This window comes from Benincasa hispida, chromosome 2 (assembly GCF_027475165.1).
Source record: "Benincasa hispida cultivar pf3 chromosome 2, pf3_genome.v1.1, whole genome shotgun sequence".
NCBI classification, from domain to species: domain Eukaryota; kingdom Viridiplantae; phylum Streptophyta; class Magnoliopsida; order Cucurbitales; family Cucurbitaceae; genus Benincasa; species Benincasa hispida.
Window position 1 is genome coordinate 62176160 of NC_143479.1, and position 24748 is coordinate 62200907.

Sequence of the window (24748 nt, forward strand, 5' to 3'; positions counted from 1 at the left end):
ATGAAGAATGAGAGGAAGGAGTCTAAAACGAGATGAAAGAGCGAGAATCTACAATGCGTGTGTGAAATCGAGCATTTTGGGGACTAAACAAACATTTTACACGCAGTTGACATCATCAAAAGATCAAAATTTGAGTATTTTTTAAAGTTGAGCCAAATTTCGAGTGGGCCTCGAAAATTGACCCGTCAGTACGAATTTTCCTAAAATGAAGGAAAAGGAAGGGAAATTCGTACAGATGGTCAAATTTTGAGGCCCAATTGAAATTTGACCCACCTTTTAAAAACACTCGAAAATTGGCCTCCTGATGACATTAGCCGCGTACAAAAGTATCGTTTTAACCCCAAAATGCATGCAGGGCCAAATACAACACAGATTTCTCGCTCCTTCATCTCCCCCTCTTGCTCCTTCATCTCACTCCCCAATTCACGTTGTTCTCCATCATTTTCCTTGATTTTTTCCTTTCTTTTGAATTCTTCCTCTCATTTCTTCCTCTCGCTTCTTCCTCTCTCTTCTTCCTCTTGTTTCTTCCTCTAGCTTTTCCTCATCAATTTTGTAATTTTTTCCTTCATTTGAATTCAGAAAGAAGAAGAAAAGAAAGCCAGAAGAAGAAAGAAGAAGAAAAATAAAGGCAGAAGAAAGAGGAAGAAGAAGCCGGCAGACTGAATAAAATTTAAAACTTTCGATCTGTCCGATGAAGAACGAGAGGAAGGAGTAAAAAATGAGATGAAGGAGCGAGAATCTATAATGCATGTGCGACATCGAGCTTTTAGGGACTAAATAAACATGTTACACGTAGTTGACGTCATCAGAAGGCCAAAATTCGAGTATTTTTTAAAGTTGGACCTATTTCGAGTGGGCCTCGAACATTGACCCATCCGTACGAATTTCTCAACAAAGAAATCGTGAGATTCACAGTCTTCGCTCTCGCGTGATAGGAACTTCGGATGGCAGAGGAAATCAAACGGCAGCAACGACTTCAAATTGCGACGACAACAATGACGATGTTACCCAATCGACAGCAATGACAATGGCGATTACACAGATGATAAAGATTCTGAAGTCGTTGATCAGAATATCCTACTTGATATCATTTTGGTGAGTTTCTTTTTTTCTTACTCTCCGTTATTTTGTGTAGTTATCTTGCTTCTTTGGTTTTTTTTTTTAAAAAAAAAAACTATGAGTTGAAGATTACTTTGATCATGTTTATTTGGTAGGACATGTTAGGCTTCAAGCCCCTTTAACACTTCCCCTTCAAATTTAACCAAGTTTTCAATTGCTTAAGATAGCAAATGATGTTTTACCTAAAACTGGAATTCATATTTGTTGCTTATATGGGTTCCTCATTGTTGGTTATGGATAATAATGGGTGTGTTTTTGGTACCCCAATTCAGGTTGCTAGCTATCTGAACATCAAGAGCCTACTGGATCTCACATGTCAGTCCATTTCTTTTGATTCATTGACTTCTTTAGTAGTTATATGATTATTGTCGACTTTTGCTATGTTGACAGCGTGACATGATGAAGAGGAAAATGAGTTGGATTTTATGTCCTAAAACTCATAGAGAGTAAATGTTATTAATTGACTATCATCAATAAAGAGTTATAAATGTTATTAAAATTATATTTTATTTCTAAAATCAATATTTGTTAATTTTACAAATTAATTTCAAAAATTAATTTTTTAATAAAATTAATAAATAATTATTTAAACAATTTAAATAATTATAATTAATTTAATATTTTGAATTGACGTTTCCTTCCTTTTACTTGCCTAGGTGACGCAGCTGTCACTTTTCCTTTTCTAGCCTCATAACTTTTTGCCGTGCGCGCGCCTCAGGCCCTCCCAACACCCCATGGGTGCGCACACGCCCCATGCCCACCCTAGGCGTGGGACGCGTGCACGGGCGAGCAGGGTGGTGGGCATGGGGGGCATGCACAGGCGAGCAAGGTGGGCATGGGGCATGTGTGCACGCATGGGGTGTTGGGAGGGGCGTTAGCGTACGAGGCAAAAAGTTATGAGGCTAGAAAAGGAAAAATGATAGCTGCGTCACCTAGGCAAGTAAAAGGAAACGTCAATTCAAAATATACTGATTGAGAAATTATTTTTGAATTTTGAATTTAATTAAATTGATTAAATCAAAACTAGAGGTTAAACTTAATTTACATTAGATGCACAATAAAACTATAGGTTATGTGAGAGGAAATCATTTAAATATGATTTAAATGATCGTTTGTCCTACCCCTTTTACAATCGTGGCCTCCGGTACTTATAGAGCTCAAGGTGAAGCAACCTTTCTCTCCAATGATTGCAATGATGGGTGGTCATTAAATCTTTTGCTCTGATGCGCCGATTAAAGGTCACGCTACGGACAAAATTGAAGAACTAGATGAAGTGAGAATTTAAAATGTTCAAATTCGGTCCTTAGGGAAAATTTTATTTTATATAAGATATAATTTATAGTTTAACGAGTTTTAAAAAACATGCTAGTTTTGAAATGTGAAACTTATAAAGTGTTATTTCTAACAATTTTCCATACAAAATTTACACTTTTAACCTCGAGTTTTCAACAGTGTGCTTCTTCTCCAAATTCCCTTCATTCAAGCTTATTTTGAGTCCCACAACTCAATCTAAAGCTTCAAGAGAATTAAAAAGAGGACAAGAAGACGTTAAGAAGGACATCCATGAAAAGCACAAGGAGATTCTTGGATGAGGGTAGAGACCCTTGAGACTAAAACAACATGGTACGACAGCTTTGAACATGGCAATAGCTCATCGGGCTCTATTGCCCACATAGAGGAGTGCGTCGAAGAGTTGGACGGCTCCCAAAAAGTAATACTTCAAATGGTAACCGATTTGTCGGAAGACTTTCGGTCACAACATTTGTAACAATTCCACAAAGTGAGCCGCGTCCGTAGTGTTACCAGGATAAGGTTTCCCCTCATTAAGTGTCCTTTCTTCTTAAAATAATTACATCTTAATTTGGTTTTTGGTTTATACTCTTCACCAGACTGATTGTAGTCCTTTTAGAATGATTCTGCTTGTTCTTGCCCTTGACAAATAGCCCTTCTGCACTAGGTTATTTCTATTTTACTGTATAAAGCTCCAAAACACCAGAAAATCTCCAGGAACATCACGAATGGCTTGATATACAATATTACAGACTCAATAATAATTACTTGCCCAAAAAATATGGGCCCTTACAACCAAATTATAAAGAAATCAGTAGTGTAAAACTATGCCCTATCCCAAAAACATTCCCGTCACCAATACTATCTCCAGAATAACTCATATTCCGACAGTCAGTTAGCTACCGTTTTTCGTTCTCGACGCCTTTATAGGCTATATGGGAAGCTAAAATATAATAAGGAGTACTGAAAAACTAGAGGAATATTGGAAAGGGTGAGAGGGAGAACAATATTATTTGAGAGAATGTTTTCAAAATTACATCAGGACGGCACCTCTAGGGTTAGAGAGTTTATATAGCGCACTACTCTAAACCCTAGGGTCAAAATCGTAAATAGCTGTGAACTAAGCCAAAGTAGCACAGAATTGGACCCAACTAGCTTGAACCGGATTGAACTGACTTAACCGGATCCAATCATTTTGAACCAGGTCTCTTGTAAGCTCTGTCATCATGGAGGAAATCTAGGACCAGCTGATGGAATCTCCTAAAGGTTGGATCGTCATCAGAAAAAATCTCTTGTTCGACAACTATGCTTCTGCTACTGATCTATCAGAGAAAAAATCACATGACACATTTCATTCCAGGGAAGCCTACATATTCAGTGAATAGGTGGGCTCAGTTGATCCTGGTGTATATGCGTACTGCGGAGCATTGACAGCTCAATATCGAGCTTGGATGCCCGTGTATCGAACCTAGAGACGGACACGAGCCCCCGCATCTCCGAGGCCTCAAGTTTATGCCGAGTTAAAAGGCCTTCACTCTAAAAAATTAGTCGCGATATTTCAACCGCTCGGCCTTGATTAAAGAAAATTTGAAAGACATGCACTAAAAATGGTTTTACTCGACAAGAGGTCTGAAGGAAGAATCAATGGGCCTTTTGAATAGTAGATTTATTTAATTGGTTCCTTAATAATGTTTATAGATTTTACACTTTTTGGGATGCTTTAGAAATAATATATTTGTCTCTTATTATCGAAGATTAATATTTTTTTTTTTAATTCATTGACTATTCCAGCTTCTAAGCGATAGCACAACAACGATGAGTTCTAGGCCACAATAGGACGAGTTCCCAAAGGGGTATGGAATGCTTTAGATTTGGAATTTTGTAATGTTTAATGTTATTTTAGTCGATGTTTTTTTATCTTGCAAGTATCATCAACAACGAACTGTATGATAAACATGAGGTGTGTTTCATACATCTTCAACAATAAAGAAAATAGCTAAAGTGTTGAACAACATCTTTCAAAGCATATGCAATATAATTATGACATGTTAATCTATTAGGGCCTTTTTGCTTACATTTGTCGTAGGTCATCCTTAAATTATCGAAAAGTCTTCAATTCTTGTAAACTTTTTTTAAAAAAGAAGTTACAAACAAAAGTATATAATTAAAGTTGTTAACAAAAGTGTAAAACCACCTTAAATCACCTAAAACAAGTATATAATTGATTCGAGATTAGACATAAAAAAAATAAAAATAAAATAAAAAGTAGCTAAAGTAACTCCCTAAAACATGTGTAAAAAACCACCTTTAAGTCACTGATTTGGGATTTGACATTTGAAGTTTAGAAGATGTGATATGTTTGTGAGATGTTGTGAGATGTTGTGAGATAAGAAAATTAACTAAAAAACTTGCTAAAATATTTGTAGAATCACCCTAAATCTATAAAATTAATTTGGAAATATACATTTCAAGTTTGGAAGTGTAGGATTGTATCAAATGCAGTGGAAGAACAAGGATCATCTAAGCATTCAAATTCACTAATTTTGGCATAATATAAAACATGCTTCTACAGAAAAATGGATTTCAAGACATACCTTTTGAAGAACTTCTTCAAAGCTCTATCTTCAGCTGCAATCTTCTCTATATCTTGTTGTAGACCACCTCAAGATATTCCTCACTATTCTCTTGGTGCTCTAGATTGAGTTGTGGGACTCAAAACAAGCTTGAATCAAGAGATGAAGAAGAAAGGTTCACTACTACAACAAGGTTGAAGAACCTTTCTTCAAACCAGTTTTTCTCTCAAAAACGTTTTGATTGCATGCCCGATTTTCACTCCAATCTTCTCATTATATTGCAGATCAACATGTAAAGAGAAGAGCTGCATAATCTTCTCATTATATTGCAGATCAACATGCAAAGAGAAGAGCTGCATGAGTTGCAACTCATGCTTGGAGAAGACAAAGGCAAGATAGTACAACATGAGTGAGCTAGTTAAGTGATGGATAATGGAAAAATCCATTTTTCCATTTGTGTTTTTTGTTTTCTTTTCTTTTTTCAATTTTATTCAAAAATCAAATTTTGATTTAAAAAACTATTTGATTTTAAAAAATGAAAATTTTCATTAATTTCATTAATTAGTTAAAATTAATTAATTTAATATCAAATATTAAATTAATTTTAACACATATCCATCTTTATATATTTAAATCATATTTAAATATATAAATTCTCCTATTCCGTTTAATTCTAAAATTAAACATATAATTAACTTATTACTAATTCCCTTAATTCTAATTTGAATGTTTCAAATTAACTTATCACACTATTCTAGAGCTAGTCTCTTACGAGCTAGTAGGGGACCTCGTGGACCTACGGGCTCCAACGACCCGAGATTAATTGGCTAAATTCATTAAACCAGATTAATCTCCATTCGTTAACTAATGGGTCATTTCACTAAAGCCCATAGTTGCACTCCCTTCACTGTAGATGTATTATGTCCACATGATTTAACCATAATCAGCAAGTCGACCCTTCACAGGTTGTTCGTAATAATGCCTGGGTCAAATATCTGTTTTACCCTCGAGATTACGTCTTATTCCTCAAATCCCTATTGATCCTCTAATGAACAACTGGTTTGTGATCCAATCACCAAACCAAACTCTCTCAGTCCAGTGAGAGGGTGAGACCCTTTGTTCAAGACCTAGATTTAGTACTTGAGAGAACAACCTTTCTCCTATCCCTAAATCGGGTAGGGGTGAACTCCGTCTTGCACCCTATGTCCCCAGCTATCTATCTGGTCTTACCCCTGAAATGGGAGTCTTATTGAGCCGACGTTGTTGAGTCAACCCTCAACTATGCAAATCTAAGGGCAAACCCGAATAAACAGGAGTTCATAGTTAGCTCAAGATTAAGATCGAGTTACCTAGGTCATCTAGGTGAAATAGTCAATCTTAAACAGTAAACAACATTATAAAGTAAGAGTGACTTATTTCTTGGTCCAGATCTTATGCAAACTCATTGCATAGGACACCCCCACTTCTCATGTCATAACATGTACGAATTAGGATCACATCGTATGTAGCACTTTACAACTCTTTGTAACAACTACAGAGTAGGCCACATCCAATGGTGTTACCAGAATAAGAATACGGTACCCAGCCTCATTCATGTACCATAGATCATTTTGACTATTTACTCGAACCCCATCCACTCTTATGACTCCACCTAAAGTTCAAGTACTCATACAATAGTCATGGGTCTTAATTTATTGGATTTAGACTTTCATACAATTTATAAAATCAATAACAAGTACATTGATAATAGAAAATGTTTATCATTTTATAAACTGCGAGTTTTTAGAACATAAAACTCAACAGGAAGTTTTACCAAAAGGATAAGAAAATTTAACCTAACTCGACTCAACATAAACATAAGAATAAGAGTAGAGAACCAAAAAGTCTATAATAACGAAAAGAAATCATGCAAACTTACCAAAAATATGAGAGAATGTTCAAGAGTTGCTAAAAATACTAGGACATGACAAGGAAGAGTAAGGGAAAAGAAGTTAAAAGAGAAGTTGGAGAAAAAAGAGAGAAATGGTAGGAGAATAAGACTAAAGTAACTTTTTTTTTTTAGTTAGAATTTTTTTTTTATTTAAGGGCAATTTTGACCTTTCGCACCTAATTTATCCTAAAACTCAACTTTTTGAAAAGTGATCTCAAAAGTCTTTAGCCCCCAATAAATGTCTTATTTTTGGCAATTCCCTATGGAAGTTCCAAACACTTTATCATAAATTCCACGATCTATGGATTTTTTTGTTGTTCAAATGGTGTGGTGAGTTATCTTGATAATGTTAATTGTTGTCACTGTGCACTCTTAATATTATATTCTCATTTAATATTAAGGTCCCATTGAATACAATTATCCTTTTGTTTTAAGGCTATAAATGTCCCTATTATATAAAAATAATATCTATGTTATGGTACTGGTTGATTCTAAATATTGTTATTATCATGAAACTATTATAACTTATCCAGATTAGATATGGATTCTTGTGGGCTACACAGGTGGAGGTCTATAGATTGTGAGATCGAGAAATAGGAAAAAGGAACTTAGTGGTGGGTTTAAATTGATATACTTATAAAAGTTCAAGCTTTAAGTTGATACAACTATTAATTTAGGGTTTAAATTGATTGAACTCCCAAAATTCAAGGGTATATATAGATATTTGTCCTTTTTGTATATATAATTTGGTTAATGAATTTCAATGTTTACTTAGAAAAAATAAAGTCCATCATAAAAAAATGTAAGATACTTTTGGCTTAAGTTTCAATATTACTGAACTTTTAATCAAAATACTATTGGACATGAAGGTTTGGTTGATAAAACATTTTGATTTTTTCTTTAATAATTAAACTTATAAACATATTTTTCACTTGCAAACTTATTTAGTTCATTATCTACTATCGATCAACACTTTTAAAAATCGACAATGATTGTTGTTGGAGTTAATCATTGACGACAATCGATAACATGTGAAGTTATTAAAAAATTGAAGGAAGGATGAGAGAGATGAAGATCAAGTATGCAAACTTCGATAATAAATACTATTAAAATTAGTAAAATTGAGGCTATTTAACACTAAAAGTTGGGGGACAAAATCCTGCCATGTTTTTTAGCCAACTCGTGTACTTTTGTGTTTGTAATTTGAATAGAAAAAGAAAGGGTAACCAAAAAAAAACCTAAAAAATGGGGCTCATTTATTTTTAGAATATGGATTGGTTGATAAATGGTTCGAGCTACGAATCGATTGTCTTAGTCCCTGGGGGTTGTCAAATGGTTCTTCATGTTCAAAATCTCTCTGAAATTGGGAGCTTCTTCCAAATGATAGTGACAACATTTTCAACTTCAGATAACAACTCGCTTTTCGTTTTTAAAAACTTGTTGAACGCGCCTGAATGTTCTCGAGAGCAAAGACAGTCAGATTTGTAAGGAACTCAATGTGCTCTTGAGCTTGATGTGTTTGATGCCTTCTTTCTATTGGAACTTGAGATGCTTTTTACTTTCCAACACGTGTCTTGAGTATGTCTAGCCTTCCAGAGTTCACAAAAAGGTTCAGTTGTTTTACTTTTTGCATGGCAGAAGTTTAGACCTCTGTAGTCCAGCTTTGAATTGTGGTGTTAGAAGAATGAACCAACCATTACTTTTTAGTCTCTTTCCTTTGAACTTTTGCAAAAGCTTCAGGAATAACTGTGAATGTTTTATAGATAAAATTCTTCCCTTTCGAGTTCATTGAGATTCTTAATGAGAGTCAAAAAGGTAGGAAGAATAATTAGGGAAGCAAAAGGAAAAAGGAAACAGATTTTTATTGCCATTTGGTGAAGTCAAAAGATATATCCCACAGGGAATAACTTTCTGCATTTAGCCTGAAGCCTGAAGCCTTAGGAGATAGTGTCAGATGCTTCTTTTGTGGGCATCAGATTTAATTCCTGGTTGATCCTTTATTTTGTTCTTCAATTTAAAAGTTTGTTCCAAAAAATATGCTTTGCAACTTTGAAATTGGTTCGAAAAATTTCAGTTAAAATAAACTATGGAAATTGAATTGAAGGGGTAGTTGGTGTCTTAAAATTAGAAAGTAGATGCAATATTACTAACGACTGTATAGAAGATGAAGAGATCATTGTATCATGTTGTTACCATTTGTTTCAACTGAAAAATATTGTTAAAATAAGGTTTGTTTTTAAATATACAAAAATAAACCAAAATATTTACAAGATATAGCAAAATTTTAGAATTATCAATAATAGACGTGATAAACACTAATAGTAATAGGTACTTATAGTTTTTTCCTTCATTTGAATTCAGAAAGAAGAAGAAAAAGAAAGGCAGAAGAAAGAGGAAGAAGAAGTCGGCAGACTGAAATTTAAAATTTAAAACGTTTGATCTGTCTAATGAAGAACGAGAGGAAGGCGTCCAAAACGAGATGAACGAGCAAGAACCTGTAATGCGTGTGCGACATCAAGCGTTTTAGGGACTAAACGAACATTTTACACGTAGCTGACATCATCAGAAGGCCAAAATTCGAGTATTTTTTAAAGTTGGGCCAAATTTTGAATGGGCCTTGAAAATTGACCCATCCGTATGAATTTTCCGAAAAGGAAATCGTGAGATTCACAGTCTTCGCTCATGTGCGATAGGAACTTTGAATGGCAGGGGAAATTAAACAGCGGCAACGACTTCAAATTGCAACGACAACAGTGACGGCGTTACCCGATCAACAGCAATGACAATGCTGATTACCCCGATGATAAAGATTCTGAAGTCGTCGATCAGAATATCCTACTTGATCTCATTTTGGTGAGTTTCTTTTTTCTTACTCTCCGTTATTTTGTGTTTTTATCTTGCTTCTTTGTTTTAAAAAAAAAAACTATAGTTGAAGATTACTTTGATCATGTTTCTTTGGTAGGACATGTTAGGCTTCAAGCCCCTTTAACACTTCCCCTTCAAATTTAACCAAGTTTTCAATTTCTTAGGAGTAGCAAATGATGTTTTTCCTAAAAATGGAATTCATATTTGTTGCTTATATGGGTTTCTCATTGTTGGTTATGGATAATAATGGGTGTGTTTTTGGTACCCCAATTCAGGTTGCTAGCTATCTGAACATCAAGAGCCTACTGGATCTCACATGTTAGACTGTGTAGAGGAAATTTGAAAGACATGCACTAAAAATGGTTTTACTGATAGGAGGTCTGAAGGAAGAATCAATGGGCCTTTTGAACAGTAGATTTATTTAATTGGTTCCTTAATAATGTTTATAGATTTTACACTTTTTGTGATGCTTTAGAAATAATATATTTGTCTCTTATTATCGAAGATTAGTATATATATTTTTTAAATTCATTGATTATTCCAGCTTCTAAGCGATAGCACAACGACGATGAGTTCTAGGCCACAATAGGACGAGTTCCCAAAGGGGTATGGAATGCTTTAGATTTGGAATTTTGTAATGTTTAATGTTATTTTAGTCGATGTTTTTTTTATCTTGCAAGTATCACCAGCAACAAACTGTATGATAAACATGAGGTGTGTTTCATACATCTTCAACAATAAAGAAAATAGCTAAAGTGTTGAACAACATCTTTCAAAGCATATGCAATATAACTATGACATGTTAATCTATCATGGCCTTTTAGCTTACATTTGTCGTAGGTCATCCTTAAATTATCGAAAAGTCTTCGATTCTTGTAAACTTTTTTTAAGAAAGAAGTTACAAACAAAAGTATATAATTCAAGTGGTTAACAAAAGTGTAAAACCACCTTAAATCACCTAAAACAAGTATACAATTGATTCAGAATTAGACATTTGAAGTTTAGAATATGCAATATGTTTGCGAGATGTTACGATATAAAAAAAAAACAAAAAATAGCTAAAGTAACTCCCTAAAACATGTGTAAAACCACCTTAAGTCACTGATTTTGGATTGGACATTTGAAGTTTAGAAGATGTGATATGTTTGTGAGATGCTGTGAGAGGAAGAAAATTAACAAAAAAAACTTGCTAAAACATTTGTAGAATCACCTTAAATCTATAAATTAATTTCGAAATATACCTTTCAAGTTTGGTAGTTTTACCCAAGAAGATAAGAAAATTTAACCTAATTCAACCTAACGTCAACATAAGAGTAAGAGTAGAGAACAAAAAAATTTATAATAACAAAAAAATATCATGAAAACTTACCATAAATATGATAAAATGTTCATAAGTGACTAAAAATACTAGGACATCACATGGCAAGGAAGATTGAGGGAAAAGAAGTTAAAAGAGAATTTGGAGAAAAAAGATAGAAAGGGTAGGAGAAGAATAGGGGTGTTCAAAAAACCCGGTAATCCGACCAACCCAGACTACCCAATCCAAACCGCAAGAGTTGGGTTGGGTTAGATTTTATTTTGGGTTGGGTTAAAAATGTAAAAAATATTAAATTCGAGTTGGGTCTCATGTTACCCCATTTCAGGGTCGGGTCGACCCGACCCAACCCGTATATATATATTAAGTAACAGAAAAAACGGTCAAATTAAAAATTAAAAAAAAAATCAGAACCGGTAACCCAACCTGGCCCAACCTGGAAATTTTGGGTTGACCCTCCAAAAAAGAACTAATAGGGTTCATTATTAGCCAACCCAAATTTTTGAGTTGGTCCACAAAAATCTTCCAACCCGGTCTAACCCGGACTATGTACACCCCTAGAGAAGAAGATTAAAGTATTTTTTTTGGAGTTAAAAGTGAATTTTTTCAATTTAAGGGCAATTTTGACTTTTCATATCTAATTTATCCTAAAACTAATTTTTTGAAAAGTGATCTCAAAAAGTCTTTAGCCCCTACACTTTGTCAGAAATGAGTGATGTTTATTAATGAATATATTTTCTACCGAACTTCTTTTGTTCAAATGGCAGGTGTGTTCAAAAAACCCGATAATCTGACCAACCTGGCCTACCCAACTCAAACCGTAAGGGTTGGGTTAAAAAATAAATAAAAATACTGAATTCTGGGTCGGGTCTCAGGTTACTCGCTGGTTGACCCGACCTGAATATATATATATTAAAAAAATAAAACAAATAAACCTTCTACTCCCTCTCCTCGCCTCACCGCTCCTAAAGCCAAACCCTTGTCCCTCGATTCCCTCCCCTCGTCTGACACTCCGCTCTGACGCTCCTCGATTCCCTCCCTTCGTCCGACGCTCCACTCGCAAGATGCAAATCGCGCCTCACGTTCGACGCTTCGACTCCGATCTCACGCTTCCGGCTACACGTCCTCCGGCCTCACGCTTCCGACCTCACGTTGATATGTCGTCCTTAAAAAAAAAATGGTGACTCAACCTGACCCAACACGAAAATTTTGGATTGGGTTGGGTTGACCCTTCGAAAATGAATCAATAGAGTTCATTATTAGTCAATCGAATTTTTGGGTTGGCCCACAAAATTCCTCCAACCCGACCTAACCCGACCCATGTACACCCCTACAAATGGTGAAGTGAGTTATCCTGATAATGTTAATTGTTGTCACTATGGAATCTTAATATTATATTCTCATTTAATATTAAGGTCCCATTTAATAGCCATTATCCTTTTGTTTTAAGGCCATGAATGCTCCTATTATATGAAAATAATATCTATGTTATGGTACTGGTTGATTCTAAATATTGTTATTGTCATAAAATTGTGTTATGGATTCTTGTGGATTGCACATGTGGAGGTCTATAGATTGTGAGGTCACTATTGAGCAACAATGACAAGTCGAGTGAGATTAAAAGAGAGAAACAGGAAAAAGGAATTACTGGTGGTGGGTTCAAGTGCCAACGACAACATAGTAATGAAAATCACAAGTCCCGCACAATGTCTATCCAATAAAACATAGTGGAAGGTTTAAATTGATACATTTATAAAAATTAAAGGTTTAAGTTGATACAACTATTAATTTAGGGGTGAAATTGATCAAACTCCCAAAATTCAAGGATATAAATTGATATTTATCTTTTTTGTATATATAATTTGGTTAATGAATTTCAATGTTTAGTTAGAAAAGATAAAGTCATCATAAGAAGATGTAAGATACTTTTGGCTTTTAAGTTTCAATATTCAAACAACTGAAGTTTGAATCAAAAGACTATTGGACATGAAGGTTTGGTTGATAAACATTTTGATTTTTTCTTTAATAATTAAACTTATAAACATATTTTTCATTTGCAAATTTATTTAATTCATTATCTACTATTGATCAACACTTTAAAAATCGATAACGGTTATTATTGGAGTTAGTCATCGATGACAATCGATAACAGGTGAAGTTATTAGAAAATTAGTAAAATTCAGTTTATTTAACACTAAAAGTTCAAGTGGGTGGCCAAACACCCTAATAATTTAGGGGGAAAATGTGCTTTTGTGTTTGTGATTTGAATAGAAAAAGAAAGGGTAACAAAAAAACCCATAAATAATAAAAGTAAAAAATGGGGCCCATTTATTTTTTATTCCAAATGTCAGCTATTTAACTAAACAATTGAGAAGTCCCACATCGGAGGAACACCCAGTACCTCACAAAGTGCTATAAATACAAGACAGTGCCCTACTTTCAAACATACTTACCTGGACGGGGTCAATGGGCGATCAACAAGGTCCATGGTCTAGGTTGGCGACCTCCATTGCACATACCGGAGGGGTGCCCGCCTAAGGTCTGCCCTAAGTGGCAGAGCCTACGTTATAATTTGTGGTAGTGGGTGCCTGCGTTCGCGCGGCCCCTTCCAATATTCTAGTTCCAAATCTTCTATACCTTTCAGGTATTCTTTTGCTTTTTTTTCACCGTGGTAACTTTTTATGATCTGATAATGGTATCTTTGTCATGGAGCTCGATGCTTTGAGTAAATACCTGTTTATGATATAAATGATTAGAGATATGATAGGATTGTTAATTGATTTGTGATATAAATTTGATTCATCAATGATTTTGAGATATGGATGGTTTGATAAATGGTTCAAACTATGAATTGATTAAGCGGGATATATTTTGGAATATACCGGAGAATAACGAACTTAACGGAGATTATATTTGCTTTTCGCTTGACTTTCTGCTTCAATGGAAGGAAGGTAAAAGATGTTAACCGATAGAGAACCCTGTTGTGTCGTTCTCAGCTGAACATGGGTCTCTGCGCGTATCTTAATCCCCATATTTTCGAAGGGTTGTCAAATGGTTCTTCATGTTCAAAATCTTTTTGAAATTGGGAGTTCTTCTAAATGATAGTGACAAATGTAGTGCTTTCAACTTCAGATAATTGGAATCTCCTTGAAGGCCCAAACAACTCGCTTTGGGGATCGGTAGTTTTTACGTTTTGTTATCGTTTTCTACTCAGAAACCAAGCAAAGATGTGAGAACTTAGTTTTTAAAAATTTGTTTTTTTTTTTTATTTTAGAATTTGGCTAGACACATCAAACACGCCTGATTTATATTTTGTATGTTCTCATTTGATGAGATTCGATTAATCATTCATGTGATGTGAGAGAGAGCCAAGACTAATTCATAAATTTGTAAGGAACTCAACGTGCTCCTGAGCTTGATGTGTTCGATGCCTTCTTTCTATATTAGAACTTGAGATGCTCTTTACTTCCCAGCACGTGTCTCTTAAGTATGTCTAGCCTTTTAGAGTTCATAAAAAGGTTCACTTTTTCTAGTCGTTTTACTTTTGCATGGCAGAAGTTTAGACCTCCGTAGTCCAGCTTTGATTGTGGTGTTAGAAGAATGAACCAACCATTAGCTTCTTAGACTCTTTCCATTGAAATTTTGCAAAAGCTACAGGAATAGCTGTGAAGGTTTTTATAGATAAGATTCTTCCCTTAAGAAGAAATATGTTTAACTTTTGTTTTTAGAATTTGGCTAAAGATGCAAATCATTAGGAAATATTTTTAATTTTAAAAACAAAAACCGAAATCGAAATGGTTATCAAATGGGTTTTAATAATTGAAAAATTTTAAGGTAAAAATGATAGATGATGTTCGAAGTTTCATATCAATGGAGATTATGATCGTATATATTTCAATATAAGACTGTCTGTATTCCTAATAGATATAGTGAAAAAAAGAAAAAAGGGAAGTACTTCATCCATTCATAACATTCATTGCCGGCACGAAAAAGTCTTCACAGAAATATGAGGGCAAAAATCAAACTCTTCTATACCTGTCAACCACCTAATATTTGAACTTCAGAGAAGAACAAAGAACATCAGTTGCAAGCACAAAACAATATTTGGATAGAAAAAAAAGTTGGCAACTTAGGAGTACAAACAGTTATTAAGGTCCGTTTAGTAACAATTTTGTTTTCGAACATAAATTTTATACTATGCCATGCTCACATATTTTAAGTAACACTTGGAAAAATAGTTTTTTAATGCAAATTTCCCTTTTTCCCAAAAATTTGACTTCGATTGTTTATAATATTAGTAGAAAGGGGATAACAAAACAAAATGACAAGCCTAGATCTTAAAATAGAAACCAAAACAAAACCGTTATGAAACGAGATGTAAGGTTTCTGTAAAGTCAACTAATATTTACTTCAAATCCAATATTACTGCAAAGATCAGAAAGCCAAAACAACTAAAAGAAAATAGTTGTAAACACAATGAATCAAAGTTGAATTCTGCCCTTAACTTGAAACAGAGGGATTTTTCAGTTTGATATTTGATGCAAGGACTAACATGACCAAATAGTCTAATAAGGAAAAGGGATCATAAATCAAAGCAAAACCACTCAATCATCCTCCTCCTTGTTATCTACAAATCAGAAGACAAAAAGCTATAAACAATCAAATCCTTAATCTCACCCTTAATATAGCGATATTTCCTCAAAGTCCCCTCCTTCTGAAACCCAACTTTCTCAATAACTCTTTGAGACGCCTTATTCTCCACATCCACAAACGCTTGCAATCTCACCACATCAGGGAAACTCCGGAACACCTCAGGAACAGCCATTCTCAATGCCTTCGTTGCAATTCCTCGACCCCAATAGTCTCTCGCCACAGCATATCCAACATCCATCTTACACGGATCGTCGGATAAGCCACCGACGCCAACGATGCGGAATACAAACATCCCTAATGAAATCCAAAGCCTGTTCCTTGGAAGTGAAAACGACGTTCCATCTAATGAACTTCATGACTCGTTCATCCGCTGCCCAAAGCATGAAATCATCAACATCGGAGAGTTGAAATGGACGGAGAGTGAGAGATACATTAGGTTTTTGCCAGCTTTAGGGTGTTTGATGAAATGTCAATGAGAATTAATGCTTTTGAGAGAAATTAGATTGGGGAGGGGCTGCGCGTTGACGCAAGCCCCAACTACCACAAATTATAACGTAGGCTCTGCCGGCAAGGGCAGACCTTAGACGCGCACCCTTCCAAAGTGCAAGGGAAGTCACGATGTCTAGGCCATGGCTATTCCTGATCGGCCATTGACCCCGTCCAGGTATGTACCTTTCAACGTACAACCTCATTTCTCTTTTATAGTGCGCTTCCTCCTTCTTGGTTTCCGGATTCTCCGATGTGGGACTTCAATAATGACTTACCCAACCACCCTTCACCAATTTTTTTTTCCGCCCTTCTAATTACTTGGTTTTTTTAAAAAAAATAAATGTTTTTAGGAAAGTTACTTCTTTTTTCCTCTTCTAATTATTTGTTGTTTTTAAATACATATTTTTAGGAGAACTTTTTTTTATTTTTAATAGTGGTGTTTGGGCCCAACTTGCATCTTAGGTGGAGTGGGCATGTTTGGGACTTCTATTATAACAATCGAAAATTTTCAGATTTATACCATATTTCGATTTCGATCTTTGAATCTTATTCTATTTTGATCCCTAAACTTTAGAAAATGATTTTTTTAGTCTTGAATTTTTTAAAAGTATTTATTTTGCTCCATACTATTAAGATTTTGTTAACTCTTTGATGAAATTGTGTCTGGCATGTGCTGAGCAAAATGAAGGTGAAGTAAAATGTCAACATTCAACGTGCCAAAATCTTAAACGCAAAATAACTTTTGAGTTCTATAGAAATCACTTTACCACCCAGTTTAAAATTGAAACTTACATTTTTTAGTGTGACTAACTTATTTAATTTAAAAATATAAGTCATCTTTGTTGAGTTTTATGTCCTAAAACTCGTAGATAGTAAATGTAACATTTGATCGATCATTAATAAAGTGTTATCAATATTTATTACAATAAATAATCATTGCTTATCTTGTATTTATATTTCTTAAATAACCATAATCCAATAAACTAGCATCTTAAACTGTTGTATGAGTCTTGAACTGTATGTGGAGGCATACGAGGAATGGTCTTCAAGATATAGCCTATATGGATAAGACTAGGTAGCTTATCCTAGTGACACTATGTGTTAAAGTACAAGAAGCCAGCAAGGACCAATCAGAAAATAGGATCCTGCCACCTAAGAAAAACAGTGCCAAGTTAGAAAATATAATTGGAATGGATATAAAGGAAAAGAAAGAAGGAGACAGCTAATTCATTCTGTTTTAAACAAATTGTATCAGCCTGTAATATAGGGACACTTGTCCACTATTAGGAGAATTTATTCCCTTCTCTATTTTTCTGATTTGCCCAAAACTCTAAGGGAAAGGGCATGTATAAAACGGCTATAAATGCCACTCTACAATGACATGAAATAAATATAGAAAAAGGAAGAAAATGCATCTTCCTCTATTTTTCTTCATTCCAGCTTGGTATCAGAGCCTTCAATGGCCAACACCTCGCATTCCGGAATGTCGACAACAATGTCTGAAACCACAAAGTTCAACACTCCACCATTGGACCAGCTTCTCAATCAAATCACCAACACTAAGCTCGAACGAGGGAATTTCATGTTATGGAAAACTCTACCCTTATCGATTCTTCGAGGCTATTGGCTAGAAGGACATCTCTCAAGTACAAAAGTCTGCCCTCCCATGTTCATTTCCCTCCCTATTGAAGGTATGTCAGTACATGAGGCAGGAACGGCTGTCTCTGATCTTTTCGGAGGTGCATCAAGCTCCACAAGTGAACAACTGTTGAATCCTCTCTATGAGGCCTGGGTCACAGCTGATCAACTATTATTAGGATGGTTATATAACTCAATGGCATCAGAAGTTGTTGTGCAGCTCATGGGCTTTGAAAATGCCAAAGGTATGTGGGATGTCATCTATGCTCTCTTTGGAGTTCAATCACGAGCTGAAGAGGATTACCTTCGTCAGGTGTTTCAATAAACACACAAAGGGAACTCCACCATGCCTAAATACCTGAAACTCATGAAGCTATATTCGGACAACTTGGCTCAAGCAAGCAGTCCGGTATCCCCTTGAAACTTAATCTCTCAAGTTTTACTTGGTCTAGATGAAGTATAACCCAGTAGTTGTTGTGATTCAAAGTAAACCGGATATATCTTAGTTAGATATGCAAATCTGAACTCCTTTCCTTCGAGAAACAGCTAGAGCATCAAAACTCGGCCAAATCCTCTATTGCTTTTGCAGGAAATCCATATGTAAATGTTGCATTTAACAAAGACAATGGCAGTGCCAAACCTACAAACTCCAACACTAGTTCAGGTAACTCAAAGTTCCAGCATAACAACTCTAAACCTTCTTATCCAAACACTAGAGGTGGCAACCGAGGCAGGGTCGAGGCAGGGCAATTGCCCGTGCCAAGTCTACTCCAAATATGGTCATGCGACTGATGTGTGTTACCAATGATACAACCGGGAATATGTGCCAAATATGAATCAGGGCAAAGGGTCTGGCCATCAACAACCACCCAACACCATTCCACCAGCCTTCATGACCTTCTACTTCAACAATCCATTCACTGCTACCCTGAAAATTCAGCTGATGTCAATTGGTATGCTGACAGTGGTGCCACTAATCATGTGACAGCAGACTTAAATCATATTGCCAATCCAACTGAGTATTCAGGTACTAATCTTGTAACCATTGGTAATGGCGATCAACTATACATTTCTGTTGTAGAAAACTCAAGTCTAAAATATGATCAGTGTGTCCTTAGCTTGGAAGATGTCTTTTACATTCCATCTATTACAAAGAATTTAGTGAGCATCTCTAAACTAACTCAAGATAATGATATATTAGTGGAATTTCATGAAAGTTGTTGAATGATAAAGGACAAGCATTCGGGCAACACTCTGGTGAAAGGCACACTTAAAGATGGTCTCTATCAACTTGGAGAAGCAACCGAACGACCATGTGATGTCTCAAATCATAGAAGATCAAAACTCTTCAAACCTATGGACAAAAATAATGACTCAAAAGCACTTTTACTATCAAATGCCATGTTCTTGAGTTAACGGATCTATGGCATAAAAGGTTAGGTCATCCCTCCCCCAAAGTTTTGAAGTCAATATTAGATCAGTGTAATCTATCCATCAAAGTTAATGAAAAAGTTATGTTCTGTGACTCATGTCAGTTGGGCAAATCACATTCTCTCCTGTTTTCTCAATCTGTATTAAGGGCCAAAGCCAATTTTGACTTAATTTACTCTGATGTATGGGGACCAGCCCCAGTGCCATCTACAACAGGTTTTCGATATTACATTTCCTTCTTGGATGATCATAGCAGATTCCTATGGACATACCCCCTTAAATAGAAATCTGACACACTTGCAGCATTTCAGCACTTCACTTAAATGGTTAAAAATCAGTTTGATACAAGTATTAAAATGTTTCAATCAGACAATGGAGGTGAGTTTAAGAAGATCCATCAATTATGCTCTTCAATGGGGATCCTAAGTAGGCATTCCTATCCCTATACTTCCGCTCAAAATGGACGAGCAGAAAGAAAACACTGGCACTTGGTTGAATGGGACTCACACTTCTAGCACAAGCCTCTATGCCTTCACAGTACTAGTGGGATGCGTTTGTCAATGTCAATCTTCTGACCAATGGCTTACCCACCCCTATACTAAAGGGCCAATCTCCAACTCATATATTGTTTAACAAATTGCTGGATATAACTAAACTCAGAACGTTTGGATGTGCGTGCTCCCCTTGCATTTGACCATATCAACATCACAAGTTTCAATATCATTCTGCAAAATATGTATACTTGGGTCCCAGTGTGCTACACAAAGGACACCGATGCTTAGCCAAATCTGGTAAAGTATACATATCTAGAAATGTTGTCTTTAATGAAACTGAGTTTCCTTTTTCTACTGATTTTCAGGTGACCAACGACAATCTACAATCCATCCCTTCATCACTATCTTCACATATGCTAGTCCCTCTCATCCAAGTCCTTCCCGAGCCATTACATATACATCAAACTATACCAACAACCACTCCTCACCAAAGTCTGTCACCAAGTCCTACACTCCCTACTCATCATTCTACTCTACCAGATCAATCACTCAACCCATCAACTAGTGCACAACAAATCATATCTCCAATTCCATCCACTTCAGCATCTCTTATCCATCAACCATGCAACTCCTCAACTCCCTCCCCTATGACTATTCCCACTCCCATGTCAATCTCACCCTCACCAATCATTGCAAACTCTTCACACACAGACCATTCACCTTCCCCTGCACCTATTCAGCAGCCTACTGTTTCCACTGAGCAACAACAGCACATAGTCTCCCTTCAACCGACACATCTGATGATTACCAGAGCAAAGTTTGGTATTTTCAAGCCAAAAATCCTGGTCACAACTACTAAAACTGATTGGACTACCACAGAACCTACCAGGGTCAAAGAGGCTATTCTCATACCTCAATGGAAAGCAGCCATGGACAATGAATATCAAGCTCTAGTCCAAAGGAACACATGGCACCTAGTACCACCCTCAGATTCATACAATGTTCTAGGCAACAAATGGATCTTCAAGTTAAAGAAACATCTTGATGGCTCAATAGACAAATACAAAGCACATTTGGTAGCGAAGGGTTTTCATCAACACCAAGGGGTTGATTTTTTTGAGACATTCAGACCTGTAGTTAAGGCCTCCATCATCCGAGTTGTTCTCAGTACTGCTGTTTCTAAAGGCTAGAAGATCCATCAGTTGGATTTCAATAACACTTTCCTAAATGGAAACCTACAAGAAGAAGTGTATATAAAGCAACCTACTGGCTATGTCAGCACTGAACACCCTGAGATGTGTGCAAGCTCAACAAAGCAATCTACGCCTAACAAGCCCCTCGGGCCTGGAGCAACAAGTTAGGTAATGCCTTGGTTAGCTGGGGATTCAAAATCTCAAAGGCTGATAACTCATTGTTCATGTTTCACACTCGTGAGTCCGTTATCTTTCTGCTGGTCTATGTGGATGATCTGATAATAACAGGCAGCAATCATCAACTGATATCACAACTCATCAGGCTATTTGACAGCAGGTTTGCCTTGAAGGATCTAGGCCACCTTACTTATTTCTTAGGCATTCAAGTCCACTATCTTAAGTCTGGCTTCATTTTCAATCAAGCAAAGTATGTGGAAGACCTACTACACAAACTTGGTCTCACAGATCTTAAACCGACAGCCTCTCCCTACACGGTAGGTAAACACCTCTCATTAACTGATGGAAAACCTCTATCTGATCCTTACATGTATAGAAGCACCATCAGAGCTCTTTAATATCTAACACATACGAGACCGGATATAGCAAACATTATTAATCACTTGAGCCAATTTTTTATGGCACCTACTAATATTCATTGGCAAACAACGAAGAGGGTACTTCGGTACATCAGTGCCACTAGACATCATGGCCTTCTCTTTCAGCCTAGTACTGATTTATAAATCACAACCTTCTCTGATGCTGATTGGGCTTCCAACATAGATGACAGAAAATCTATCGCAGCTTATTGTATGTATGCCGAACATAATTTAGTGTCTTGGTCCTCTAAGAAACAAACGACGGTTGCAAGATCCAGCACAGAGTCTGAATATCGGCTCTCGCTCATGCCACAGCTGAGATCATCTGGCTAAAACAACTGATGAATGAGCTACAAATTCAAATAACCTACAAACTTATTTTATAGTGTGACAACATAAGTGCTGGAGCTCTAGCCACAAACCCGGTCTTTCATGCTCGAACGAAACACATTGAGCTCAATGTACACTTTGTTCATGACCAGGTCATCAATGGCAAAATTGAAGTACGATACATTCCATCATCTGATCAGATTGTTGATTACTTGACAAAGTCGTTGACACAGTCTCAGTTCCATCTACTTCGAAACAAACTCGGTGTGGTTGACCTCCCCACGAGTTTGAGGAGGGATGTTAGAGTACAAGAAGCCAGCAAGAACCAACCAGAAAATAGGATCCTACCACTTAAGAAAAACAGTGCCAAGTCAGAAAATATAATTGGAATGGATATAGAGGAAAAGAAAGAAGAAGACAGCTAATTCATTTTGTTTTAAACAAATTGTATCAGCCTGTAATATAGGGACATTTGTCCACTGTTGGTTAGGAGAATTTATTCCCTTCTTTATTTTTCGGATTTGCCCAGAATCCTAAGGGAAAGGGCATGTATAAAATGGCTATAAATGCCACTCTGCAATGACATGAAACAAATATAGAAAAAGGAAGAAAACTCTTGAGTTGCATCCACCTCTATTTTTCTTCATTCCAACTCTATGGATACGACCCACTTTGTATTTGATACAAATGTAATGATTCAACGCATAGGGGACATGCGAGTGGGGGTATCCTATGCAATGAGTTTGTATAAGACTGAACCTCCAAAAAGTACACACTAGATGTAACTCTGTTGATTAGGGAGGTTTCTATTTCACTAGGATGTCCTAGGCAACTTAGTCTTAATCCTGAGTGAGCTATGGACTCATTTTCATAAGAGATTGTCTTTTGATTTGTATGGGTGAGAATGGCTAGTTCGCTAACTCGTTAAGTCTACCATTTTGGGGACAAGATCGAGTGAGGAGATGGAAAAACAATTCACCCCTTAAGTGATGCCTCTAGGACTCGAACAAAGAGTCTTACTGTCTCATTGGCCCGAGAGGGGTTTCTGTTTGATGGTTGGACCAAAGATAATGTCACACCCCTTCCCAGATTACCCTCTTAATCCAAGAAGAGATGTGAAGATAGCAATTGCCAACCCTCTTATAACAACCACTCTCAAAGTGTCTACATTTGTCTTTCTCTTCACCTATGATCTTAGAAGCATACCTAGATAGCTCAGTATACTTCTGCTCGTACTCAACAACTGTCATACTACCTTAAACGAGCTTCAGGAACTCGTTCCTCTTTTCCTCATGGTATGAAATTAGATAATATTTATCCTTAAAAATTCTTTTAAACTCCTCCCATGACATCTCTTCTTATATGTTTCTTCGAGAGTCTATCACTCTCCACCATTGCTCTGCCCGTTTTTGTAACAAAAATACTATCAATTTGACCTTACGGTCCTCTAGCCATCTAGTTACTTAGAAACACTTTTCTAACTTAACCACGCCTTAGCATCTACCGAGTCAATAGTGCTTTCGAAAGTAGTGGCACCCAATGCCTTCATTCTCTCAATACCATACTTCTTCACAGGATCCATGGGTACAAATCCTACACTAGCTACTATTCTCTGAGCAATTTTATTAAAGACTTTATCCTCTGTCTGAAGATCGGGTTTGACCTAAAGGGTACTAGACTCTCCCTCTGATGTAGCTTCTTGCACTATTGGTCCTCTGACTAACTCTAGATCCCTTTGAGCTACAGGATCTCTAGTAGGGTCACAATCCCTTTCAGCCATTTGCTAGGTCAGTTCGTCACATATACATTATTAGGCTTACAACATTATTCATATGCTCATATTCTAATGCATGACTCTAGCTACTCCCCAAAATCTGGCTCTGATACCAACTTGTCACACCCCTCTCTAGATTATCAAGATGCGAAGATAGAAATTGTCAACCCTCTTACGACAACTACTATCCAACACACTCCTGGAAAACTATAATTTTAGCACCTGTTAATGTTGGATTTTATGTCCTAAAACTCGTAGTTTGTAAATTAATAAACATATTCTGTTTTGTTATTCGATAAAGTTGTTATTGAAATTGTAATCTTGAATCCAATAAACTAAGGTCCTGAGGCTTTTTAATGTAGTTTGAACTTTATGTAGTGACATAAATGTGGATCAATTTCAAATATGTAGCCAAAATGGTCTATAATATATGAATAAAGTTGGGCGCCTTATTCTGGGGACACAATAGATGCGGCCCATTTTGTAGTTAGTACAAACAATGTGATCCTAAATCGTTCATGTGGAGACATGAAAGTGGGGGGCATCCTATGTAAAGAGTTTACATAAGTCTGAACCATGAAATAGTCACTTTTTACGTTCTAAATGTCGTTTTATGTATAAAACTGACTATTTCGTTAATTGATGACCTAGGTAACTTAATCTTATCCTGAGCTAACTATGAACTCCTATTCACTCGAAATTATCCTTAGATCTACATAGGTGAGGGCAGCTCATTATCGTTGGCCCAATAAGCCTCCTATTTCAGGGGTAAGATTAGGTGGATAGCTGGGAACATAGGGTGCAAGACGGAATTTACTCCTACCCGTTATAGGGATAGTAGATAGGTTGTTCCCTTTAGTACTGAATCCAGGTCTTGAATAAGGGGCCACACCCTCTCCTTGTCCCGAGAGGGGTTCGGTTTATAGGTTGGACCTTAAACCAATTGTTTATTAGAGGATCAGTGGAACTTAAGGAACAAGATGTAGTCTTGGGGGTAAAACGGTTTTGATGACCCAACCGAGATTACGAATAACCTATGAAGGATTGGCTTACTAATC

The 24748-nt window shown here is 36.2% G+C and overlaps 2 protein-coding genes and 2 non-coding genes across 6 annotated transcripts; 2 read left to right on the forward strand and 2 right to left on the reverse strand.

Moving 5' to 3' along the window:
- Nucleotides 1–13537: 13537 nt before the first annotated feature.
- Nucleotides 13538–13701, forward strand: LOC120072407 (U1 spliceosomal RNA). Its single transcript, XR_005480467.1, has one exon. It is a non-coding gene; the product is annotated as a U1 spliceosomal RNA (small nuclear RNA).
- On the reverse strand, nucleotides 13633–17181 carry LOC150038062 (uncharacterized). Of its 3 annotated transcripts, none has more exons than XM_090311187.1 (2): nucleotides 15770–17181; nucleotides 13633–13825 (listed from the first exon to the last, which is right to left on the reverse strand). In XM_090311187.1, exons 1-2 carry the CDS (start codon nucleotides 16035–16037, stop codon nucleotides 13797–13799), a joined length of 297 nt encoding a protein of 98 aa, XP_090167313.1. In that variant the 5' UTR covers nucleotides 16038–17181; the 3' UTR covers nucleotides 13633–13796. The 3 variants fall into 3 exon arrangements, with proteins under 3 accessions (XP_090167313.1, XP_090167315.1, XP_090167314.1); XM_090311189.1 differs by lacking the exon at nucleotides 13633–13825 and adding an exon at nucleotides 14953–15138; XM_090311188.1 differs by lacking the exon at nucleotides 13633–13825 and adding an exon at nucleotides 14953–15150.
- On the reverse strand, nucleotides 16253–16417 carry LOC120072410 (U1 spliceosomal RNA). The gene has a single exon (XR_005480470.2). It is a non-coding gene; the product is annotated as a U1 spliceosomal RNA (small nuclear RNA).
- Nucleotides 17182–17717: 536 nt separating the features above from the next.
- On the forward strand, nucleotides 17718–22341 carry LOC150038063 (uncharacterized). The gene is made up of 7 exons (XM_090311124.1): nucleotides 17718–18185; nucleotides 18419–18536; nucleotides 18714–18899; nucleotides 19964–20055; nucleotides 20163–20982; nucleotides 21279–21484; nucleotides 22069–22341. The coding sequence occupies exons 1-7, from the start codon at nucleotides 17718–17720 to the stop codon at nucleotides 22339–22341; spliced, it is 2163 nt and encodes a 720-aa protein (XP_090167250.1).
- The last annotated feature ends 2407 nt before the right edge of the window (nucleotides 22342–24748 follow it).

Coding starts and splice junctions, on each gene's coding strand:
- LOC150038062 (XM_090311187.1), bottom strand. CDS start 16,037: ATGTTTGTATTCCGCATCGTTGGCGTCGGTGGCTTATCCGACGATCCG. Junction 13,826..15,769: donor GAAATATCGCTATATTAAGG/GTGAGATTAAGG, acceptor TATCATAAACAG/GTATTTACTCAAAGCATCGA.
- LOC150038063 (XM_090311124.1), top strand. CDS start 17,718: ATGTCGACAACAATGTCTGAAACCACAAAGTTCAACACTCCACCATTG. Junction 18,537..18,713: donor AAACTCCAACACTAGTTCAG/GTAACTCAAAGT, acceptor AATATGAATCAG/GGCAAAGGGTCTGGCCATCA. Junction 18,900..19,963: donor CAATCCAACTGAGTATTCAG/GTACTAATCTTG, acceptor AACTAAACTCAG/AACGTTTGGATGTGCGTGCT.